We start from the raw sequence: 20,344 nt of genomic DNA on the forward strand, positions 1-20,344 counted from the left end.
ATCACTATTACTAAATATGTCTCATTCAAAGTTTAAGACTCCCTGGGCCAAACAGCCATGTCCTTCAGCACAGTATCAAAACTACTATATACACTCTTTCTTAAAGATCTGCCTGTAAGGTGCCTGCAGTCAAGGAGTAAATAAAACAGGTTCTCCTTTCCTACCTCTCCACGACTGCCCTCCTCCCACTAAACTGAAGAATGGCAGATCTTCTACTTATTCTGAATCTCATTATGGTGTGTTGCTCTGCAGTGGAATAAAAAATAAATTCTATGACACAAAACAGAGACAATGGTAAATATTCTTCACTTAACCCTGCTTCTTCCATCCCCTAGCCTATTGTAAAAAATACACTATAATGAGGGCAAAAGCTCATGAGAACAAAGGAAAGAAAGTACCTTTAAGAAATACTAAATAGGATTTCCTTGACGGTCCAGTCTGCACTTCTACTGCAAGGGGAGTGGGTTTGATGCCTGGTCAGGGAACTAAGATCCCACATGCGGCAGGGAGCGGCCATAAATAAATAAAACTAAATAAAGGCAACATCACCTTATTTCATTCAGGAGAAAAAATTCAAAGCAAGTTTCCACACCTTATCTATCTTTCTTACAATTAGAATTCAGAAGTGAGATGGTTGGCATGTGACAGGTATTAACACATTCATTCGAATTGAAAAATTAAGTCAGACTTTGTTTGAAAGACTGTAGAGGCCCTAGCAGGCCACTGAAAGGACTCTGCTTTTATTCTGAGAAGCACTGAACAAGTTTTGAACAAAGGAATGACATGATCCCACTTATCTCTACTGTGTTGAGAAAAGGCTGAATGGGGCAAAGGTAGAAGAAAGAAGACCAGTTACGAAGCCACTTTAATACTCCCAGAGGGTTCCCAGGTGGTAGAAGTGGAAGAGTAAGAAATGGTGACTGAATATTGCTATAGTGTGAAGTAGAGCTAAAAAGGATTTGCTGACAGATTAGATATGGGTTATAAAAGAAAAACAGGATTCACTAACTCGATACCTTGAGCAACTAAAATGATGGAGTAGCCATTTACTAATGTGGGAAATATTACAAAAGGAGCAAGTTTTCAGGGGAAGAGAAAGAGCTCAGTATTAGCTATGATGCCTATCACACATCTTTGTGGAAGTGTTAAGAAAGAAACTGGATATCCAAGCTCAGGAGAGAGATCTGAGCCAGAAATATAAATTGGAAACCATCAGATAGAGATGATATGTGAAGCAATGAGCCTGGGTGGCATCTCCAAGAAATCTACTGCAAACAGAAACAGAAGTCCAAAGACTAAGCTCCAGAGAGGTCAGGATGATGTAGCTGGGAAGATGAGGAGATCAACGAAGGAGAAGAACTAGGAGGAATAGTCAGAGAGGGAGAAAACCAGCAGAGTTTGGTGTCCTGGAAGCCAAATGAGGAAAAGATTTCAAGGAGGAAGAGATCAACTATTAAATGCTGCTAATAAGTCAAGTAAGAAAAAATTACTAAGCGCTATGTAAGTAAGAGGTAGTATTTGAGCTTACAAAGTGTTTTAATGAAGAAAACCGGGGTAATGAAAACTTACTTGGAAGAGATCATGTGAGTGCTCACACCTAGATCTTGATGTTATTTTCATTGTGTTGCTTCATCTTCACACATTAAAATGTGAAGTGTATAACACTTTACACATTTCAAAAGCTTTATACTTACTATATGTTTTGCTTTTTTTTTTTTGGCTGCGTTGGGTCTTAGTTGCGGCACATGGGATCTTTAGTTGCGGCATGCAGGATCATTACTTGCAGCATGCAGAATCTTTAGTTGTGGTATGCACTCTTAGCTGCGTCATGCATGCAGGATCTAGTGTCCCCAACCAGCGACTGAACCTGGGCCCCCTGCATTGGGAGGACAGCATCTTACCCACTGGACCACCAAGGGAGTCCCTCTACTTACCATATGTTCTTAAAAGAATTTTACGTTGTTAATTTTTAACGTGACTGAGATAATGCTAAATCCATTAGTTCCATTAAAATTCCTTCCTGATTTCAAATATTCAGGCTAACAGAGGATATAATCAAACTACTGCTCCCTTGAAAGAAAGGCCATGGTTAATATAAAAGAGATGTACTTGATTTATGTCAAGTGGTAACACAAGTAATACTTTGGATGCTCAGCATAAAACACCTTAATGGAATATTACTGCTCCAAATATATCATATCAAAATTAAACTGAAAATAGAAGGAGACTACTAAATCATGGCTGACAGGAAGCTAAACGCAGCAAGCTAAAATGCATTCCTAATGCTCATCCAGTTCTGGCTGAACCCCCTGGGTCAGTTTGGGTCTTTATTAGTTTGGAATAATTCCAAATGACTCCCCAGAGTTCCACTGTTATATTCAGTGGCTTCAGGAAATCCAGAACAGGCCTCATGTCACAAAAATCATAGTTTTTCCTATTCATTTTAGTTGCAGTGATCTTTTCAAAACAGCAAGTTTGATCAAGTTAATCTAATTAACTTGCTACATAAGTAACCCTACAGGACTTTCTATTCTCAGGTAAAGACCTTAATATGGGTCTATACTAGAGTCTCTCAACTAGCTCACCTCCTTTTCACTTGGTATTGGTTCTTTAAGTCATGTTCCTACCTTCCCCTAGGGCTCAAATCCTTTCTCCCCACTGTCTTTGCTTTGTTAATTTCTATTGATCTTTCAGATAATTGTTTACTTCTTTACTGTCTGTCTCTCCCAGGCCTCTCCACCACAGACATTTAGAATGGAAGCTTTATGAGAGGAGGGCCTTGCCACAACCTCAGTATCAAGAATAGCGCCTGGCACATATGAGTCATGAGTCACCCAATAAATATTTGAATATATCCTCTAGAACAAAGCACAAATGTTACTTCCTTAAAGAAGCCTTCCTTGACCTTCTTTTCTTTTTTTTAACTGTTTTTTAAATTTTATGTATTTATTTATTGGCTGCGTGGGGTCTTCACTGCTGTGTGCGGGCTTTCTCTAGTTGCGGTTAGTGGCGGCTACTCTTCCTTGTGGTGCGTGGGCTGCTTACTGCGGTAGCTTCTCTTGCTGCGGAGCACAGGCTCCAGGCGCGCAGGCTTCAGCAGTTGTGGCACACGGGCTTTGTTGCTCCGCAGCATGTGGGATCTTCCTAGACCAGGGCTCGAACCCATGTCCCCTGCATTGGCAGGCAGATTCTTAACCACTGCGCCACCAGGGAAGCCCATTCCTTGACCTTCTTATGTCAGTGACACCAATTTCATTTTCTCAAAGGACCCCCATGCTTTTCTTCTGGGCCCCAGGAAAGATCCAGTGCAATCTTCTTAAATAGTTTCAAGAGATATTAGTACAAAGGCATAAACACTGGAATCTTTCAGATTTCACAAAAGCATTTCTGAATCAAAACCTTCAACCTTCTTCCCCTCTACCCCTGCATCCTCCCACACCATAACTATAGGCTGCTATTAATGAACTCAAACATTCTCTGGCACCTCTTGAATTTTAACAGATACTAAAGAGCAAATCATAATGGCTGAGGTGGGAGATCAATATTTAACCTGAATCAAATTAGACTCCGGAACAAGGTAATTCTACCAATTCTCTAGAGCTCTCTGTGACATTTGTAACTACAGATAATAAGACAACAGACATTTTCTTTTCCATGGCTAGCCTGGTGAATGGTATCTTACAGAAAAGGCATCTAAAGGGAAATACCAGGGACTTTTTTAAAAACCTGCTAAAATGATTTTAAGGCATGTTTCTCACATGTAGAATGCTTACACTGATTTGTGTCGGCATACAATCAAATAGCACACACACAAAATACCACAGGTATTTCAAAGACACAGGTAATAAGCTTCATTTACAAATATTTATCCCATACTCTTTCTTCCCACAAGTAATATGATAGCTTCAATGTTCTCAGGGAGTAGTGACGAAGGCATTTGTGTCTCTGACTCTTTCAGGTAAGATACATAATTTAGCAGTAATGTTAACAATGCATGTATTATCCATTAGTAGTGTCATTTAGCTCTACCTTACCCTTTGTAGTTCTGTATGTACAAGGATGAGTCAAAAATTATCCACACTCTGGCTGTAGAATTTATTTTAATTTTTAGAATAGACAAATACATCATTTTTCACTATAATCTCCTTGCTTTTCAATACACTTTGTCCATCTGTCAACAAGTTTTCGTATTTCCTCATTAAAAAATGTTTTAGGCTGAGCTGCAAGCCACGAATGCACTGCTGTCTTCACGTCGTCAGAAGTGAATCATCGTCCTTGTAGGGCTGCTTTCAGGGGACCAAACAGGTCAAAGTCCGATGGAACAGGATCAGGACTATAGGGAGGAGGCTTTAACACCTCAAAACAGAGTTTTTGCAGAATGTTAACAGTGTGGCCAGAAGTGTGCAGATATGCACAGCCTCAGACCACGAAAAATGAATCACAGCACGCTGCTCTTCTTTCATGCAAATCACAAGTGGGGCATCCATTTCTACTCCCACCACAGTTACAAATGAACTGATATAACATGTTCACACCTGCACCACAGTGACTGGGGAGACAGTAGCCTTGAACGGAAAGCGCTGATGAAACAGTGCGGCCAACAAAAGTTTTAATATAACTGGAGTGTGGATAATTTTTGACTCACCCTTGTATTTAAATGCCCTAGGTGAAGTTCTGTTTTAACAGTTAACAAAAGCACAACAAAACAAAAAGTTACAGACAACATATTTCTATTTCCAAAGTTATTTTTTCTTAAGTCTATTTCTCAATGTTCGTGTTTCTACATAGTGAAACGAATATTAAATGTTGGTTTAAAAAAATCCCTTGCATTTTCAAAGTCATCCACAGTGACTTTGTCAAATAAATGTATTTTCTGGTTTTCAGAAAAATCAGCTGAAACTTGAAAGTAAGAGATAACTAGGTGTTCTTCAGCACAGTGCTATGCATGAACCTCTGATTACTTTCTATTGACTGGGCTATTTCACAAATTGATAAGATGAATTTTAAGATTAACAGATTTTTCTGGTGCAGATGCAAAAATCTAATCAGCAAACCCCAAACTTACTGCTTATGTTCCTACAGGATATTAACTAATTTTGCGTTTAACCCAACAATCTTACCTTATATTCCTTTATTAAGTTGCCTATAAATACCTACCTCCTCCGATTTTCAAATGAAGTGGCTTTAACACCTTATGAGTTCCCTCACTAAGTGGTAAGTTGAATCAAAACTACTGATACATGTTGATTCACACTGTCATGAGAGTTGTGATTTTACCTTTCTGAAAATTCCATTTTAACAGTTTTGGAGGTTCCATCAAGATGCCCAAGTAGGGACTTCCCTGGTGGCACAGTGGTTAAGAATCTGCCTGCCAATGCAGGGGACATGGGTTCAATCCCTGGTCCAGGAAGATCCCACTTGCCACGGAGCAACTAAGCCCATGTGCCACAACTAAGGAGACTGTGCTCTACAGCCCACAGGCCACAAGTACTGAGCCCACATTCCACAACTACTGAAGCTCATACACCTAGAGCCTACACTCTGCAACAAGCCACTGCAATGAAAAGCCCACGCACTGCAACGAAGACCCAACATAGCCAATAAATAAGTAAATAAATTTATTTAAAAAAAAAAGATGCCCAAGTAAACTAACCTCACAGAGCTAATTAAACAATCTTGTTCTTTTCACACACACAGGTATTCCTTACAGAACTGTGAGCTCATAATTGCTATCTCATTTACATAAACCAAAACCTCAAAGTTTAGAATTTTCAGTCTAGGTGGTAAACACCTTTAGAGCAAGGCCTTTGCTTTTATTCATGTTTGTATTCTTAGGATCCAGCCTGGTGCCATGTACCTAAAATGTATTCAGTAAATGCTAAATGAAAATAGCCTACACATATTTGAAGGCAATACCACCTGGAGGAGAAAAATCTCAGTAGTCTAATACTATTGCTGCTTCTACTATCAATCCTAGTAGTCTTTGTAACAATCTGGTCAGCTAGAAGAAGGAAGCCAAATTCTAGATGCCTTGAATGTGAAAACAGAGCCTTCTGGTAAGTGGCAGGAATTCTCATTGTACAAAGATAGGGGTGGCAAGCACAGACCAGCATTTAACTAATCCTGCAAAGAAAAAGTGAACCTTGAAGCTCTTTAAGAACTACAACTTTCAGCAAGCACTATGAACCTACATGTTGCAATACCACAAATACCACAAAACTGGACATAATCTGAATTACAAACACCAAAAATTTTCCAAAAACATAAAAGATGTCTTCCATGGGAATATACCTCAATTCTAGAATAACAGTAAATTCATAAATTAAATAGAAATTGTTTTCTGAATTCACCTCAAAAGACCAGATTTTCTTAGCTGTACTTATTCCATAAGCAAAGGATATACAAGAACTGTGGAATAAGACAACAGAGATCTACAAGGCATCTGAGTTCCAAGAAAACAAGCATAACATATAAATGCAAAATAACAGACTCAAAGCAAAGGATTAGGATTGGACGATAACCATGGCTGCGTTTCCAGGCTAACCTGAAGATATAAATCTGTATCTGTGCATGAAGAATTATTAGGGTCAAAGCTACTACTGAATAAGTTATGCAACACATACTCGTATTCTATTTGCTACCAGAAAATACTAGTAGGTGGAGACCTACACCACACTGCCAACAATACAGGCCTACCCAATAACTGCACTCACATTTCTATGTGGTGGAAGGTTTAATTACTATCTAAGCATTTCCCCCTTTGCTTTTACCTCAAGCCAGTGTTCATTATTACCACTAAGCACACTTTCCAATCCTTTCCCTCTCCTTAGAGAATCGCGCTGCCCACGGAAGGAAGGTCAATTTAATACTTTAACACCTAACATACCTGTGAAGTGATAACTGTCTAGCTGCTCCTAGCCACCTTCACCAAATTCTTTAAAAGGATATTGCTTAGTGTTTGGCCCAAGGGAGACAAGATCTCTTCGTAAGGATTATTAAAATACCGGCAAATCTTAAACTCTGAATGCATGAGGAAAATGTTTTTAACTTTAAAATATACTACTTCCTTTCATTTACAGAAATTTAATGTATCAAGATTTATTTTCCAAGAGCAGTCTTTTAAATTAAATTAATGTTTATTCTTTCTTTATTATTTTAAAATTTACTCTTGGTTATTTTGCACAAAAGCTAGAAGGGACTAAGTCTGCATCAATGGCAAGGAAAACCCAAGCTCAGTAGGGATGATATCTTCTCCTGCACCCATTTACACTCTTCAAATGTCTTGACCTTACAAAACGTTTTCACATAAAAATGAGAGTATGATTAGTACCTAAATTCAGACGAAAACTGACACCATCTACAGGAGAGATGCAGCTTAGCGATGCACCCAAACTTAAAAGATCGATTTCTATGACCGGCACCTTTTACGTCCCCTTAAAATGATTCTAAGCTCTAAATTGCACTCAGTGAAGAAAATGACCAAATTTTATAGGGGAAATCTCTAGTAAACAGGGGGGACGCCTTTTGCAGGAAGGGAGGAGGCACTCTGACCTCAAGAACTGTAAAAGCAATGCTATGGCTCACTGACATTTCTCGAGAAACACAACCTTCTTACAAAAAAGAAAGAAAGAAAAAACGAAACATTGCTACCTCCTGAGTGGACACCCTTTCGGAGCACACTGCCTAAGGAAACAGCCCCACAGAACTTCATGAAAAGTAATTACCCGGCCTAGAAACGTGCTTTTGTTTCAGAAACTGTCTAAATCCCAGCGGGACCTTCTCTTGCCCGAATCCAGCCTGAGGACAACAAATTGGTCAACGGCGGAAGTCGCCTGACGAAATGACTGCAACATGAAATCCAGTTTTATGATCATAACAAAACCTCCCTTCCGGGGCCAGCCAAGGACTTGGGAAAACGTCCCTCTGGACGCCACAGGCAAGCCCAAGCCCCCCGCCGCCGGCCGCCCCGAGAGCGCGGGGAGGGCGCGCGGCTCCCCGTTAGAGCGTCCCAGGGGCCGCGCCCCGCCCGCCGCCCGCCTCGGCCCCGGCGCCCCCCTCGGGCCCCGCGGCGCCCGGGCCCCGGCACTGACCTTCCGCAGGGCCGAGACCAACAGTCCCCGCCATCTCGGACTGTTCTCTTCGCTGAAGAACTCGTACGGCTGCGGCGCCTGCTGCATGGCCCCGGCCGCAGCGCCTCCGCATCGGGGGCGGCCCGCGGGCCGAAACGGGCCGGGCCGGGGGCCTGACAGGCAGGGCGCGGGCCGCCTCGCCTCGCCTCGCCTCGCCGGCCGCCGCCGCCTCCTGCCCGGGCCGCGGCTACGGCCGAGGCGGCTGGGAGGCGGCGCCGGCGGGCGGGCGGGCGGGGGCTCCGGGGGCGGCTTCCTCGGCCCCGCGGCCTCGCCTCGCGCAGCGTCCGCAGAGGAAGCGCGGCGGCCCGTGAGCCCGGGCGGCCCCCGGCTGCGACCCGAGCGGCGGCCTCCTTTCCCGGCGGCGCCGGCCCGCTCCTCGGGCGGCTCCTCCTCCTTTGTCTGGGCTCGCAGCCCGGCGGGAGGGTCCCGCTGGCCTCGCCCCCGCCCGGACGCCCGCTACGGCCGCGGCAGGCCGAGAGCGACGGCGGCGGCGGCGGCGGGTCTCCTCATCGCCTCATCTCCGCCCTCCCAACCGGCAGCGCCGCCCTGCCCGGCCCGCCCGAGTCACCTCCAGAGGGCCCTGGGGACCGACCGGGCGTGCGCGTCGGGCGAGCGAGCCACACTCTGGCGCGCACGGGGCTCGCCGCCGCCGCCGCCCCTTCCACAGCCGCGCACAGCGCCCCGGGGCCGCCGCCAAGCGCCGGGCCCCAGCCGCCGCGGCTCGGCCCGCCCCCTCGCGCGCGCGCGCGCGCGCTCGCCTCCCCGCGCAGCCGGAGCGGCGCCGCACGGAGCATGCGCGCCGCGGAGCGCGCCGAGGAGCCGGCCGGGCCCGGGGGCGACCGCGGGCGCGCGCGTGCTCTGCGCGGCTTCTGGGGGCGCGTTCCGGATAGGCTCCCCGACGCGCTGGCGGCCTTGCGCGCACACCGTGCCTCCGCCCGACCTTGCCGAGAAGGTCCTGACCCGGCGCCGCCCCTCGAGCCCCGGGACCCCGCGTGGGACGCGGTGTAGGGATGTGGAGAGAGAGGGGCTTTCCGACGGGAGAGGCGCTCTGTGAGGAACGTGTGCGCTGCGCGGCTGTTCCGTGTGCGTAACCACCTCACAGGCTGCGGGTGTGGGGGCCCGAGGGGGTGAGGAGGGGGCGGCCCTCAGCGCACAGGCGGCCCCAGCGGTCAGGGGTCAACGTTCACCAGGCTTGCACGTGAAGGTCCTTCCCTTGCAACAGTTTCATACCGTTTTGGTAAAACTTTCCACGTTTTCCCATTGTTTTCTTAATGGTCTCCTCCAAATTGGGGCGGTGTGGAGGTGTCAGGTCCCCAAAACCTGGGTCCGCCCTTGGGGCCGGCCGTGCTCATGAGCAACCCCCCTCCCCCCCAAAAAAAACCCATCCCCAGACCTTGAGCTCTCCTGAGTTGAAGACTCTGGAAACCTTATCATCCGCATACATTTCATCCCACTAAAGACGCTGAGCACAGACGTGAGTGACGAGAGATGGTTCCCGGCCACCAGCAGTGAAGAAGGGGAAGGAAGAACGCGGTGGAAAAAAACACCAAAAGTCTGTGCGGAGCTTCAGTTCCAGATCAGTTAGCAGAGCGATTATCCTCCCCTAAAACAAGCACCGTTTTGTCATTTTAGTAAAATCATAATAGCAGAGTTGGAAAACGTAGTATCCGCTGAATCATCTTTCTAATCCAAGTATCCACTGAATCAAGAATCTTGTCTAATAGATAAGCAACAAGGATATATTGTACAGCACAGGAAAGTATAGCCATTGCTTTGTAATAAGTTTAAGTGGAGCATAATATGTAAAAAGTATTGAATCATGTTGTACACCTGAAACTAATATAATATTGTAAATCAGAAATAATTCAATTAAAAAAATCTCCTCTAATAAATGGCCATATCCACATTCCCATGTACAACACTTGGGATAAAAGGTGGGACAGTGAAATGCTTGTATTTCTCCAATCTTTCCATCAGTGGGGGCAAAGACCTTGGCTTATATAGAGCGTGTTTACTTTTCTCTCTCTTCCTGAACTCCAGCTATAATCTGCTAGGCTGTTGAACTACTGGACTGTGAGTGTATTTTTTTTTAAGAACTTTTTTATTGAGATACAGTTAACAGACAATAAAGTGCATATATTTAGAATATACAATCTGGTATTTTTTTTCTTATTAGTAATGTATATATGGCAATCCCATGTGATTGTATTTTCTTGTAGGAGAGTAAAGTTCTTAATGGGACGTTTCATTCTTGGCTCAGGAGATCAGAAGCCTTCTCTCGGTCAAATCAGGTCTGAAGACACGTTTCGTTCAGCCAGAGCTATATATAAATTTTTAAAACTGTTGTTAATATTTTAAAATTAAGAAATTTCATATGACAATCTAGATTCCCAGCTTCTCTTGACAAAGATCTGGCAACACTGGGCCCTGATCCTTCCTGCAAGGGAAGAATCAGCAGGCAGTGGGGTGGTGGCTGCCTCTTTAAAAAATATGCCGTCCCGTTTCCAGCTGGCTATACTCCCCACCTGGCACTCTTCACCCTTTTATGTAACCTGCTAGTCTCTACAGGCATCTGAGTTGTGATCTCGGGGCTAGGCAAACAGAAATGTGATCCACGTGCATGTGGAAGATAATCCAAAAATGACACTAGTGAAAAGGGTCCTAACCAGACAAATGGGCCACCTCGAAACACATGCTGGACCCATAGCCTATACTCCACACTAGGCTGAATGCCAGATGAGGCAAATGTTTACGTGTAAAAAAGAAAATCATTAAAATAATCTGTTTATAACTTCAAAGACCTTTCTACTGTGATATAAAATGTGGACTGATAAATTCTATTTTTAAAAATGTATACCACAAGCTAAGCCAGAAGGCAAATGACAAAACTGGAAAAAAATATTCACAACTCATTTCCTACAGAGTTAATCTCTCTAATATCTAAAGGAGTTCCTACAGATTAATAAGACTAAAAATAAGGGAAAAAAAGATAAAGGATATGAAAAGGCAGTCCACAGAAAAGGAAATAAAAATGTCTCAAACATATTAAAGATGTGCAACTTCACTTACAAAAATTGCAAATTTAAATTGTGCTGTTATCATTTTTCACCTATTAGAATAGCACAGATAAGAAGGTCTGATTATATACTATGTTGGTGAGAATATGGGGAAACAGGTACTCTGATATACTATTGGTGAGACTGGTAAATTGGTTCAAGCTCCATCAAGGGCAACTTGACAATATCCAAGTTGCAAAGGCACATACCATTTGACCCAATAAATTCTAGGAATATGTCCTATAGATATACTCGCTCATATGTGAAATGATTTTGCCAAAGATTATTCATTACAGTATTGTTTGCTACAGCAAAGCAACAACAACAAAACACCCTAGAAATAAACAATTTAAATAATCATCAGTAGGTATAAGGGAATGGTTCAACAAATAATAAATCCAGAGAATGGAACCTCTAAAGTCATTTAAAAAGAACCAGGCCAGGACTTCCTAGGTGGTGCAGTGGTTAAGAATCCACCTGCCAATACAGGGGACACAGGTTCTATCCCTGCTCCAGGAAGATCCCACATGCCACGCAGCAACTAAGCCCGTGTGCCACAACTATTGAAGTCCATGTGCCTAAAGCCTGTACTCCACAAGAGAAGCCACTGCAATGAGGAGCCTGCACACCACAATGAAAAGTAGCCCGTGCTCTAGCAACTAGAGAAAGCCCGTGTGCAGCAATGAAGACCCAACGCAGCCAATAAATAAATAAATAAATTTGTTAAAAAAAAAACAAACCAGGTCACTGCGTCAGGTCACTTGAACATTCTCCAAGATACACTGCAAAGTGAACAGAGCAGGATGTATAAGACAGTATGCAAAATATGCTACCACTTGCATAAAAAAAAGATGGAGACTATTTTATTATATATAATATTTCTACAAGGCTGCACAAGATATTGACAAGTTTCGTTGCCGCAGGGATGAGAACTGGGTGGCTAGAGGAGAAAGGGTGACTTTCCACTTTGTACTTTTTTATGATGTCTGTATTTTCAACTATATGAATGTTGTACTTATTCAAAACATTAATTAAAAGCTGGTTTGTTTTTTTTTAATGAAAACTTCCAACCTCATTAGAAATAACTGCTTCAAGTGTTAAAAAATAGAAGTATTAAACACACTGATACCATGAGAGGGAGGGCCTATGGATATATAACAAAAACTCAATCAGAAATTTGAGTTTAAATTAATATGCTATCATATTAATAATTTGATAGTAATTTTACTTGTCTTTAGATTTTTTAATATTTTATTGAAGTATAGTTGATTTACAATAGCATGTAAGTTTCAGTTGCACAGCACAGCAATTCAGTTATACACACACACACACACACATACATTCTTTCAGATTTCTTTTCCCTTATAGGTTATTACATAATATTGAGTACAGTTCCCTGTGCTATACAGTAGGTCCTTGTAGGTTATCTACTTTATACATAGTAGCGTGTATATGTTAATCCCAGTCTCCTAATTAATCCCTACCCCACCCCCTTTCCCCTTTAGTAACCCTAAATTTGTTTTCTGTGTCTGTCTCTTTCTATTTTGGGAGTAAGTTCACGTGCCTTTTTTTTTCTTTCAGATTCCACATATAAGTGACATCATATTTGTCATTCTCTGTCTGGCTTACTTCACTTGGTGTGATAATCTCTAGGTCCATCCAAGTTGCTGCAAATGGCATTATTTCATTCTTTTTTTATGGCTAATATTCTATCATACATATTATACCACGTTTATCCATTTGTCTGTCGATGGACATTTAGGTTGCTTTCACGTCTTGGCTATTGTAAATGGTGCTGCAATGAACATTGGGGTGCATGTATCTTTTCAAAATATGATTTTCTCCATATGCCCAGGAGTGAGATTGCTAGATTATATGATAGCCCTATTTTCAGTTTTTTAAGGAATCTCCATACTGTTCTCCATAGTGGCTGCACCAACTTACATTCCCACCAACAGTGCAGGAGGGTTCCTATTTCTCCACACCCTCGTCAGCATTTATTATTTGTAGACTTTTTGATGATAGCCATTCTGACCAGTGTCGTTTTAGAATTTAGAATGGCTTTAAGGAGATAACTTGAATGATCCAAGCACATCTCAAATTTTAAAAGGCAGTAAAAATTTTACCATTAATAATCTCCCACTGAAAAACACTTTCAAGAAGGACCTAACTTGTTCTCCCATTTACTCTCTCCTACTTCCTCAATTTATCTGAAGGTACAAGTGCTGCCAGTCAGTAGCAAACCAAAGCAATGCCACCGGAAACAATAAATGTCATTGTCACTCACTTCCATGGTCCGTTGCTGTAGCTAACTCTGGTCCTCTCACAGTCCACCTGCTGGAGAAAAGTTGGAGCAGGCACTCAGACAGATCATTTGCCCTATAACGCTTATGGGAGGCTCATGCCCAGAACCCCAACCCCCCGTAAGAGGTAGCATACCAAAAATGCCTTCCCAAGAGGAACAATAACTGTACGAAATTCCAAGACTGATGTATGTATTGCCTTCCTCCTCACGAAAAAAGCACTGTGTACTGATATGTTACATAACATTCTACTGTGGAATAGAAATAATGTTCCCTGGTACTCTGGGTATGAAGATGACACTGAGGTCAGCCAGATATTGCCACCACTACCAAATGGGAAGCCATTGTTTTTAACTTTTTACTTTATATTGGAGTATAGCCGATTAACAATGTTGTGATAGTTTCAGGTGCACAGCAAAGGGGCTCAGCCATACATATACATGTATCCATTCTCCCTGGAAAGCCATTTCTGTAAGTAGGAAAGTGCTCCACTTTTTACCTAAAGTATAAACTACTCTACATCACTTTTATATTATACACAAGTACCAGCTTTTGTTTTTGGATTGGCTGCTATTTAAAGCCTATGATAGTTCATGTTTCACACATAAAATTTATATGAATCAGAGTTTTTAAAAAATCTTTATTTCTCCATGTCCCTGTGTCATATTAACCACCACCCAGTACCCACGCTGAATGGATGACACACTAAAGGTTCCCTCCAGTATTAGATAAACACAAACCACTGGACCCTAGAAAACAGTCTTAAAGGATCTCTATCATTAAAACAGAAAAAAAATAGGGTAAAGCCCAAACGCAGTTCCCCACTACCACAAATCATGCAGCCAGGTATCCCACACTTGGGGAAATTGCTGGAGTCAGCACATCCAGCGTGCGATGGACAAGCTGCACCCCAGGAAAACCACCTTCATGATCATGGCACCTCTCCTGCCAGGTAAGCACTGAATCAAGAGTTTTTATGAAACTAAAAATTATGTTCACAACACCAAGGCTCATTAAAATACTTTTAATATTAACATACAATTCTTCTCTCTTAGAAATACACAAAACTTTTAAATATTATAGCATTATTCCACAACAAAACTCTACTGACATAAATACAAAATGTTTTACAAATAGAATAATCTACACATTCAAAACACTTTCAGTAATTTTTTCACTTGTATTTTTGGGGTTACAGTAAAGACCCAAATGGAATGAGGGTTGCTTTAATTAGGGTAGTTATTTTTATAATTTCAGTCTTTCACAGCTTAGTGTATATGCAACCTTACTGTTAATGAAACAGAGAATTGTAATATTTTCCATCTCTTAATAGTCTTGTAATGAAACAGAAAATACCCTGTGTGTCCCATTTCTTGGAGGAATCAGTTGTTACGAAGAACCATTAGGGCTTGTTTCCTCTGTGAATACTTTCCAACTGCTTTCAGTATTCTCATTCCAAGCGTCGAATAACTGCCTAATCTATTCACCTGGGATGTGCTGTTCTGAACAGGAGCTGATGATGTGTAGCCTTTCAAATTAATTGATGAGGTAGCTCAATCATTGGTTTGAAGTGAAAAGGAAGAAAACAGGTAAGTTTTCCTATTAACCAAAATGCTTATCTTTCTAACTCATCTGTCACAGAGTTTTGGAGAGATGAGAGGAAAGAAAAAATTAAGACTGGAAGATTAATCAGGAGAGAGTATATTTGAGAGAATGGATGAAAATTTCTCCCCTAAATGGTGGTTCTGTAATAAAAGTTCCCCCTATAGTCTACCATATTTTCATTTATATTCTATTTTCCAACATTCTGAATTGCAAGAATCATTTCAACAGATACCACACACACACACATATATAGTATATAGTACACAGTATGGTACTGGGCAACAATTTAAAATCTCATGAAATACACATGATGGTAAGGCACTTTTGCGGTGTACAAAAGTGAATGCCTCAACATTAGGTATTTCCCCAAAATGAAGAAATATCCTCATAAAGGTTTATAGGATTCCAGAAAAGTCAAATAGGCATGAATCATTAGTGATCTTGGCGAACATTTGAGAACCTTGGTGTAACTGAAGAAAAGAGATATAAGAGGTAAATGCTATTTTAAATTACAAAGTTCTATATGTCAGTGTCAGGATTCTAAGTTCTTTTAGTTTCTCAACCACAGAAGACCGAAGAGTAAGCAAAGCACTCACAGTGGATGGCTAGTTAGATTTAGGGATGACACCAGACCAAGTCAATTATAAAGACACTGGAAATAATAAACGCTTTGAGTTTCTTCCGCAAAGTTACAAATATAGATAAGATAGAATCTTTTCCAAACTATTTCAAAATGTGAAATTTCATGTATTTTTAATCAACAATTTTACATTTCCAAATATAAATATTGTTGCTCTAAATAATGTGAGCTTTTCTATGACGCTTCAAAGTTAAAAGGAGGTTTGCAACCTACAATATATTTTCTTGTCTAGGAAAGACAAAAAAGCTTAGATATCATAAAGCCAAAAAGTTAAGGGAATAATCACTTTTTCATGTTATAGTTCCCAGAAATTCCCAAAATGCCAAATCTCTAGATCATGGATGGTGAGGACAGGTCATTAGCAAAGTCAAGAATTCAGGACAGATACAACTGTACTTTTTTAAAGAGCACGGACTTTAAAAAATTATTTCCACATTACATAATTTAAAAAATTCAGCGGTTACCTAAATGGTATACCTAAAAATGACATCTTAAACCATTTTTCTTAAAGAAAGTAGTTGGTACATTCTTGCTGCTGAATGTGGAGATTAAAATGCACAGCTAGCTGCTTTCATTACCTACAATTTAAATCTCTGTTGCACTTCATCTGCAATCATTCCAGAAATTGCAAGGGAAGAAGTGGCAGCAGGGGAAGGTGCGTTTCTCACATGAAGAATGCGATTTCCAATATCCCCAGCTCCTCCGTCAAATACAAAATCTTCCACGAGATTTCCATCTCTATCCAGGGCTTGGGCTCTTACGCCAGCTGGACCTCTGCAAAAGCAAAAGTGGTAGTCATTTGACAAGAAGAGACAGGACACTTTCCTATGTGTCAGCGGTTTCAAAGTATTCTTAAAGCAATAAAGTCTATTCTTCTAAAGGCACAATTATGTGAAAACCCAATAGGTTTGCGTTTAGCCAAAGGCTGTCAGCTGCAGCCTGTCAAGCATATATCCTTAGCCTAAAATACACAAATGGGTTCTTTCCAAAAGTAGCAGATAAATCCCTATTTAATTAGAATGGGTGTATTTTTATTTAAATTTACAAAATAAATTTATTATAAAATCAATCACTAGAATAATAAGGCTCTTCTGATGAACACAAAGCAAAGAAAGCAAGAATTATGTGGGTCGGCTACTTTCCTACATCCGTTACAGAATTCTACGTATTTTTATGTTTTGGTTATACACTATAAAAATTTATGGAGAAAGATATTTGCAAATGGCAGCAAATTCTTGTTTTGTAGTTTGTTTTTATTTTTAACAGCTTAGCATTCAATATGAGGATAACCTGCAATTAGTTAAAAAGAGATGACAGGGACTTCCTAGGTGGTGCAGTGGGTAAGAACCCACCTGCCAATGCAGGGGACATGGGTTCGATCCCTGGTCCGGGAAGATACCACATGCAGCGGAGCAACTAAGCCCGTGCACCACAATTATTGAGCCTGCGCTCTAGAGCCCATGAGCCACAACTACTGAGCCCATGTGCTCCGCAACAAGAGAGGCCACCGCAATGAGAAGCCTGCGCACCACAATGAAGAGTAGCCCCCACTCTCTGCAGCTAGAGAAAGCCCATGTGCAGCAACGAAGACCCAACACAGCCAATAAAATAAATAAATAAATTTATTAAAAAAAAAAAAAAGTGACAGGAAAAACACAAAAATGAATTAACAGCATGTTAATACAGTACGAGCCTTTAATACTAAAAGTTGTTTTACAACACTTGAGTTTACAAGTTAGACTCTTTTTTTAGTCTTTAAAATAAAGTTTACATATAAAATCCGGATAAAATATTTTTGGAGTCCAAAAGCACCTCCACGGAAACTGTTTAAGAAAACCCAGTTTGAAAACAGCTGCCTTATACATACCACCAAGACTCAAGAAATCAGGCAACAATATTAAACACGCTTTATTGATTCTGGGCCAATGAGGAAGATACAAAGAACAATATGAGGGCACTGCCCTCTAAGACCTCACCCTGGCTGAGGAGAGATCACGACTGGCTGAGGAGAGATCACGATAGTAATAGCTATTTTTTTTACTAAGTGCTTTCTCCATGCTAGGAATTCTCTCAGTTAATCCTCACAACAACTCTAAAAGGCTGATATAGTTTATGTTTAACAGCAAAGAAAATAGAGAGATTAAGTAACTTGCCTGAAGTTACACAGCTATACAGTTCCTCTGCAGAAAGATAAATAAGAATGACAACAAAAAGGGTGAAAGGTTCTATAATAAAAAGTAATCTGTAACATAGAAGACTGCAGGGCATCTGGACAGGAGATTTCTGAGCTGTAAGGATTTCCAACTAAGAATCAGATACAACACTTCTAACACAAAAAGACAGAATGGGACTGAAGATGAAATTTCTTAGGGTAAGGATACATGACAGCCAATCAGCCTGCGTGTGGTCCACTTTGCACATTCTGTGTTTGTAGCTTCTCTCAACTGATTAAAGCAAGCATTTCTCCTCTCTTTTCCTGGATAATCTCCTGTTGCTGCTGTGAGCACCTCTGTGAGTTTTCTTGTCCCTCTCCTTTTACCTCGCAGAAGGCCAACATGCAGGGGAGATAACGGTGGCATGACCAGCTACTGATGCTGAGTGTTCAAAATAAAAACTTTCTTCTCCATGAAGGTTTAGTTAGTATATTCTCCTTACTCCCTCTAAGCAAATAGAAGTTCATACCGATTAACTACAGTTAAAAATGTCTGTAGTTTTTATTCCTCTTACAAACACCAACTATGTTCTCAACATCCCCTACACTCCTGCCCAAGTATTCAAAACCTATAATGTAAAAAACAATATACAAGGTTAAGTTTTACTAAGAAACTAGCTTTAGTTCAAACTAAAGTAACTATTTAACATGAAATGTGTAGATTACCAAATTCTTCATGCCCCCTATTCGGCTCTTAATGCAACTTCAGAGGTTTTCTTTGCGTGATTACATACAGGCATTCCCCCTCAGAATATCTCTGCTTGGGATGAATATTATAATTTGAAATTTCAGCTAAACTAAGCCGGAAACGTCTTCACGGCCAGAACTGAATCTTGTACAACACTCCTACTTTGCCCCCATGTCTAGATTTGTGGACACAGGAAGCATTCAACAGGGCTAGAAAAGTTTAATTGTTTAACTTTTAATTCTTTTAAGCTCTATTTTAATAGTTGAAAGAACAAATGATTCAGCAAATTTAATATTTGTGAACTTAGCTATATTTACTTGTTCAATGCTATTTGTAGCCACATACTTTGCCATATTTGTAGCTAAATTTAATAGGAATGCAAGCCATAGACCCTTAAATATATCTAGAAACAACAGGTGAATATGTAACTAATGGCATCCATTCTTCTGAGAAGTGTTGCATTTATTGCTTTATTATTGTGTGGCAGCCATAATCCTGTAGGCTAGAAAACAGCTATGACAGGCTACAGCTGACATCTCTGGCCAGTTCCAAAGAGGACAATTTAGTATTTTATAAAACTCACATGGGATCTACTGTTAATCTAAATTTAGAAGTTCACAAAAGCATACTTAAATTGGGAGTGACGATACAGGGCAAGTCAACCATTTCATCTTAATTTCCAAACGTGAAGGAAAGGTATTTTTATTATTAATACTCAACCAAACTGGATTGTGACAAGAGAACATCGTCTTTCTATGCCTGATTTTTGAATTTTGTTGACAACCTGGTTTAGGGCTTAGATCATTTTGAACCTTTGTAAATGTTTTGTGAGGGCCTGAATAACTGGAGTATTCTGTAACGGGGGTGAGGGAGTTTTATGTATCCTTTAAATAGAGTGGTTTTTGGTTTTGTTTTTTAAGTTTTTGGCCATGCCACGCAACATGTGGGATCGTAGTCTGTACCACTGGACCACCAAGGAAGTCCCTAAATCAAGTGTTTTAATTGTGTTATTCAAACCTTTTTTTTTTCTTTTTGGCCTCACCACGTGCCTTGTGGGATCTTAGGTTCCTGACCACAGATTGAACCCAGCCTTGGCAATGAACTGAGTCCTAACCACTGGACCACCAGGGAATTCCCCTCAAAGCTAATATTTTATCTGCTTGATCTATCATCTATCAACAGACATGTCTTAAAATCACCCACCACAGCTGTAGATTTGATTTCTGCTTGCAGTTATCTCAGTTTTTGTTCTCTGTGTTTCATCGCTCTGCTGTCACGTGCAGCAAGTTTAGTGATCCTCTTTATCTCTAACAGTAATTTTTTGCCTTAAAGTGTCTTTTACCTAAAATGAACCTAGGATTCCTCTTTCTTCTAATAAGCATCTGCCTAACACACAGGTGGATTTTTTTTTAATCCTACCTGACAGTCTCTGTCTTAACTATTAAGTACATTTGCATTTATTGCAGTTTCTGATATTTGATTTCTACTATATTATTTTATGCTATTTAATGTGATTTTTCCTAGGGTTTTCTTACCTCCTTTCTTGACTTACTGAGTTTTCTACATTCTTTTTTCTTCCTCTATTATTTGGAAGTTATATAATCTATTTCCATTCTTATATTTAGTTTTTTAATTCAGATGGACTCACTGTGCATCTTTGAATTTTGTTTTTTTGTCCATTCCAGAAAATTCTCAAATACTTCTCTTCAAA

General features: G+C 41.0%; 2 protein-coding genes and 1 non-coding gene across 4 annotated transcripts in view; all 3 read right to left on the reverse strand.

The window, feature by feature from the left end:
• Positions 1 to 8,364, reverse strand: part of SOS2 (SOS Ras/Rho guanine nucleotide exchange factor 2) — a 97,773-nt gene extending 89,409 nt beyond the window's left edge. The window contains exon 1 of the mRNA XM_057723783.1: positions 8,091 to 8,364. Within this exon, the coding sequence (XP_057579766.1) occupies positions 8,091 to 8,177 (87 nt within the window). The 5' untranslated portion in view covers positions 8,178 to 8,364. The remainder of the gene's footprint in view (positions 1 to 8,090) is intronic.
• Positions 8,365 to 14,284: 5,920 nt separating this feature from the next.
• LOC130847445 (U1 spliceosomal RNA) lies at positions 14,285 to 14,448 on the reverse strand. Its single transcript, XR_009052208.1, has one exon. It is a non-coding gene; the product is annotated as a U1 spliceosomal RNA (small nuclear RNA).
• Positions 14,449 to 14,502: 54 nt separating this feature from the next.
• L2HGDH (L-2-hydroxyglutarate dehydrogenase) overlaps positions 14,503 to 20,344 on the reverse strand; it is a 44,151-nt gene continuing 38,309 nt past the window's right edge. For both annotated transcript variants that reach the window (XM_057723790.1, XM_057723789.1), the window contains exon 10: positions 14,503 to 16,507. In XM_057723790.1, the coding sequence (XP_057579773.1) occupies positions 16,312 to 16,507 (196 nt within the window). In that variant the 3' untranslated portion in view covers positions 14,503 to 16,311. The remainder of the gene's footprint in view (positions 16,508 to 20,344) is intronic.

This window comes from Hippopotamus amphibius, chromosome 2, assembly GCF_030028045.1.
Source record: "Hippopotamus amphibius kiboko isolate mHipAmp2 chromosome 2, mHipAmp2.hap2, whole genome shotgun sequence".
NCBI classification, from domain to species: Eukaryota; Metazoa; Chordata; class Mammalia; order Artiodactyla; family Hippopotamidae; genus Hippopotamus; species Hippopotamus amphibius.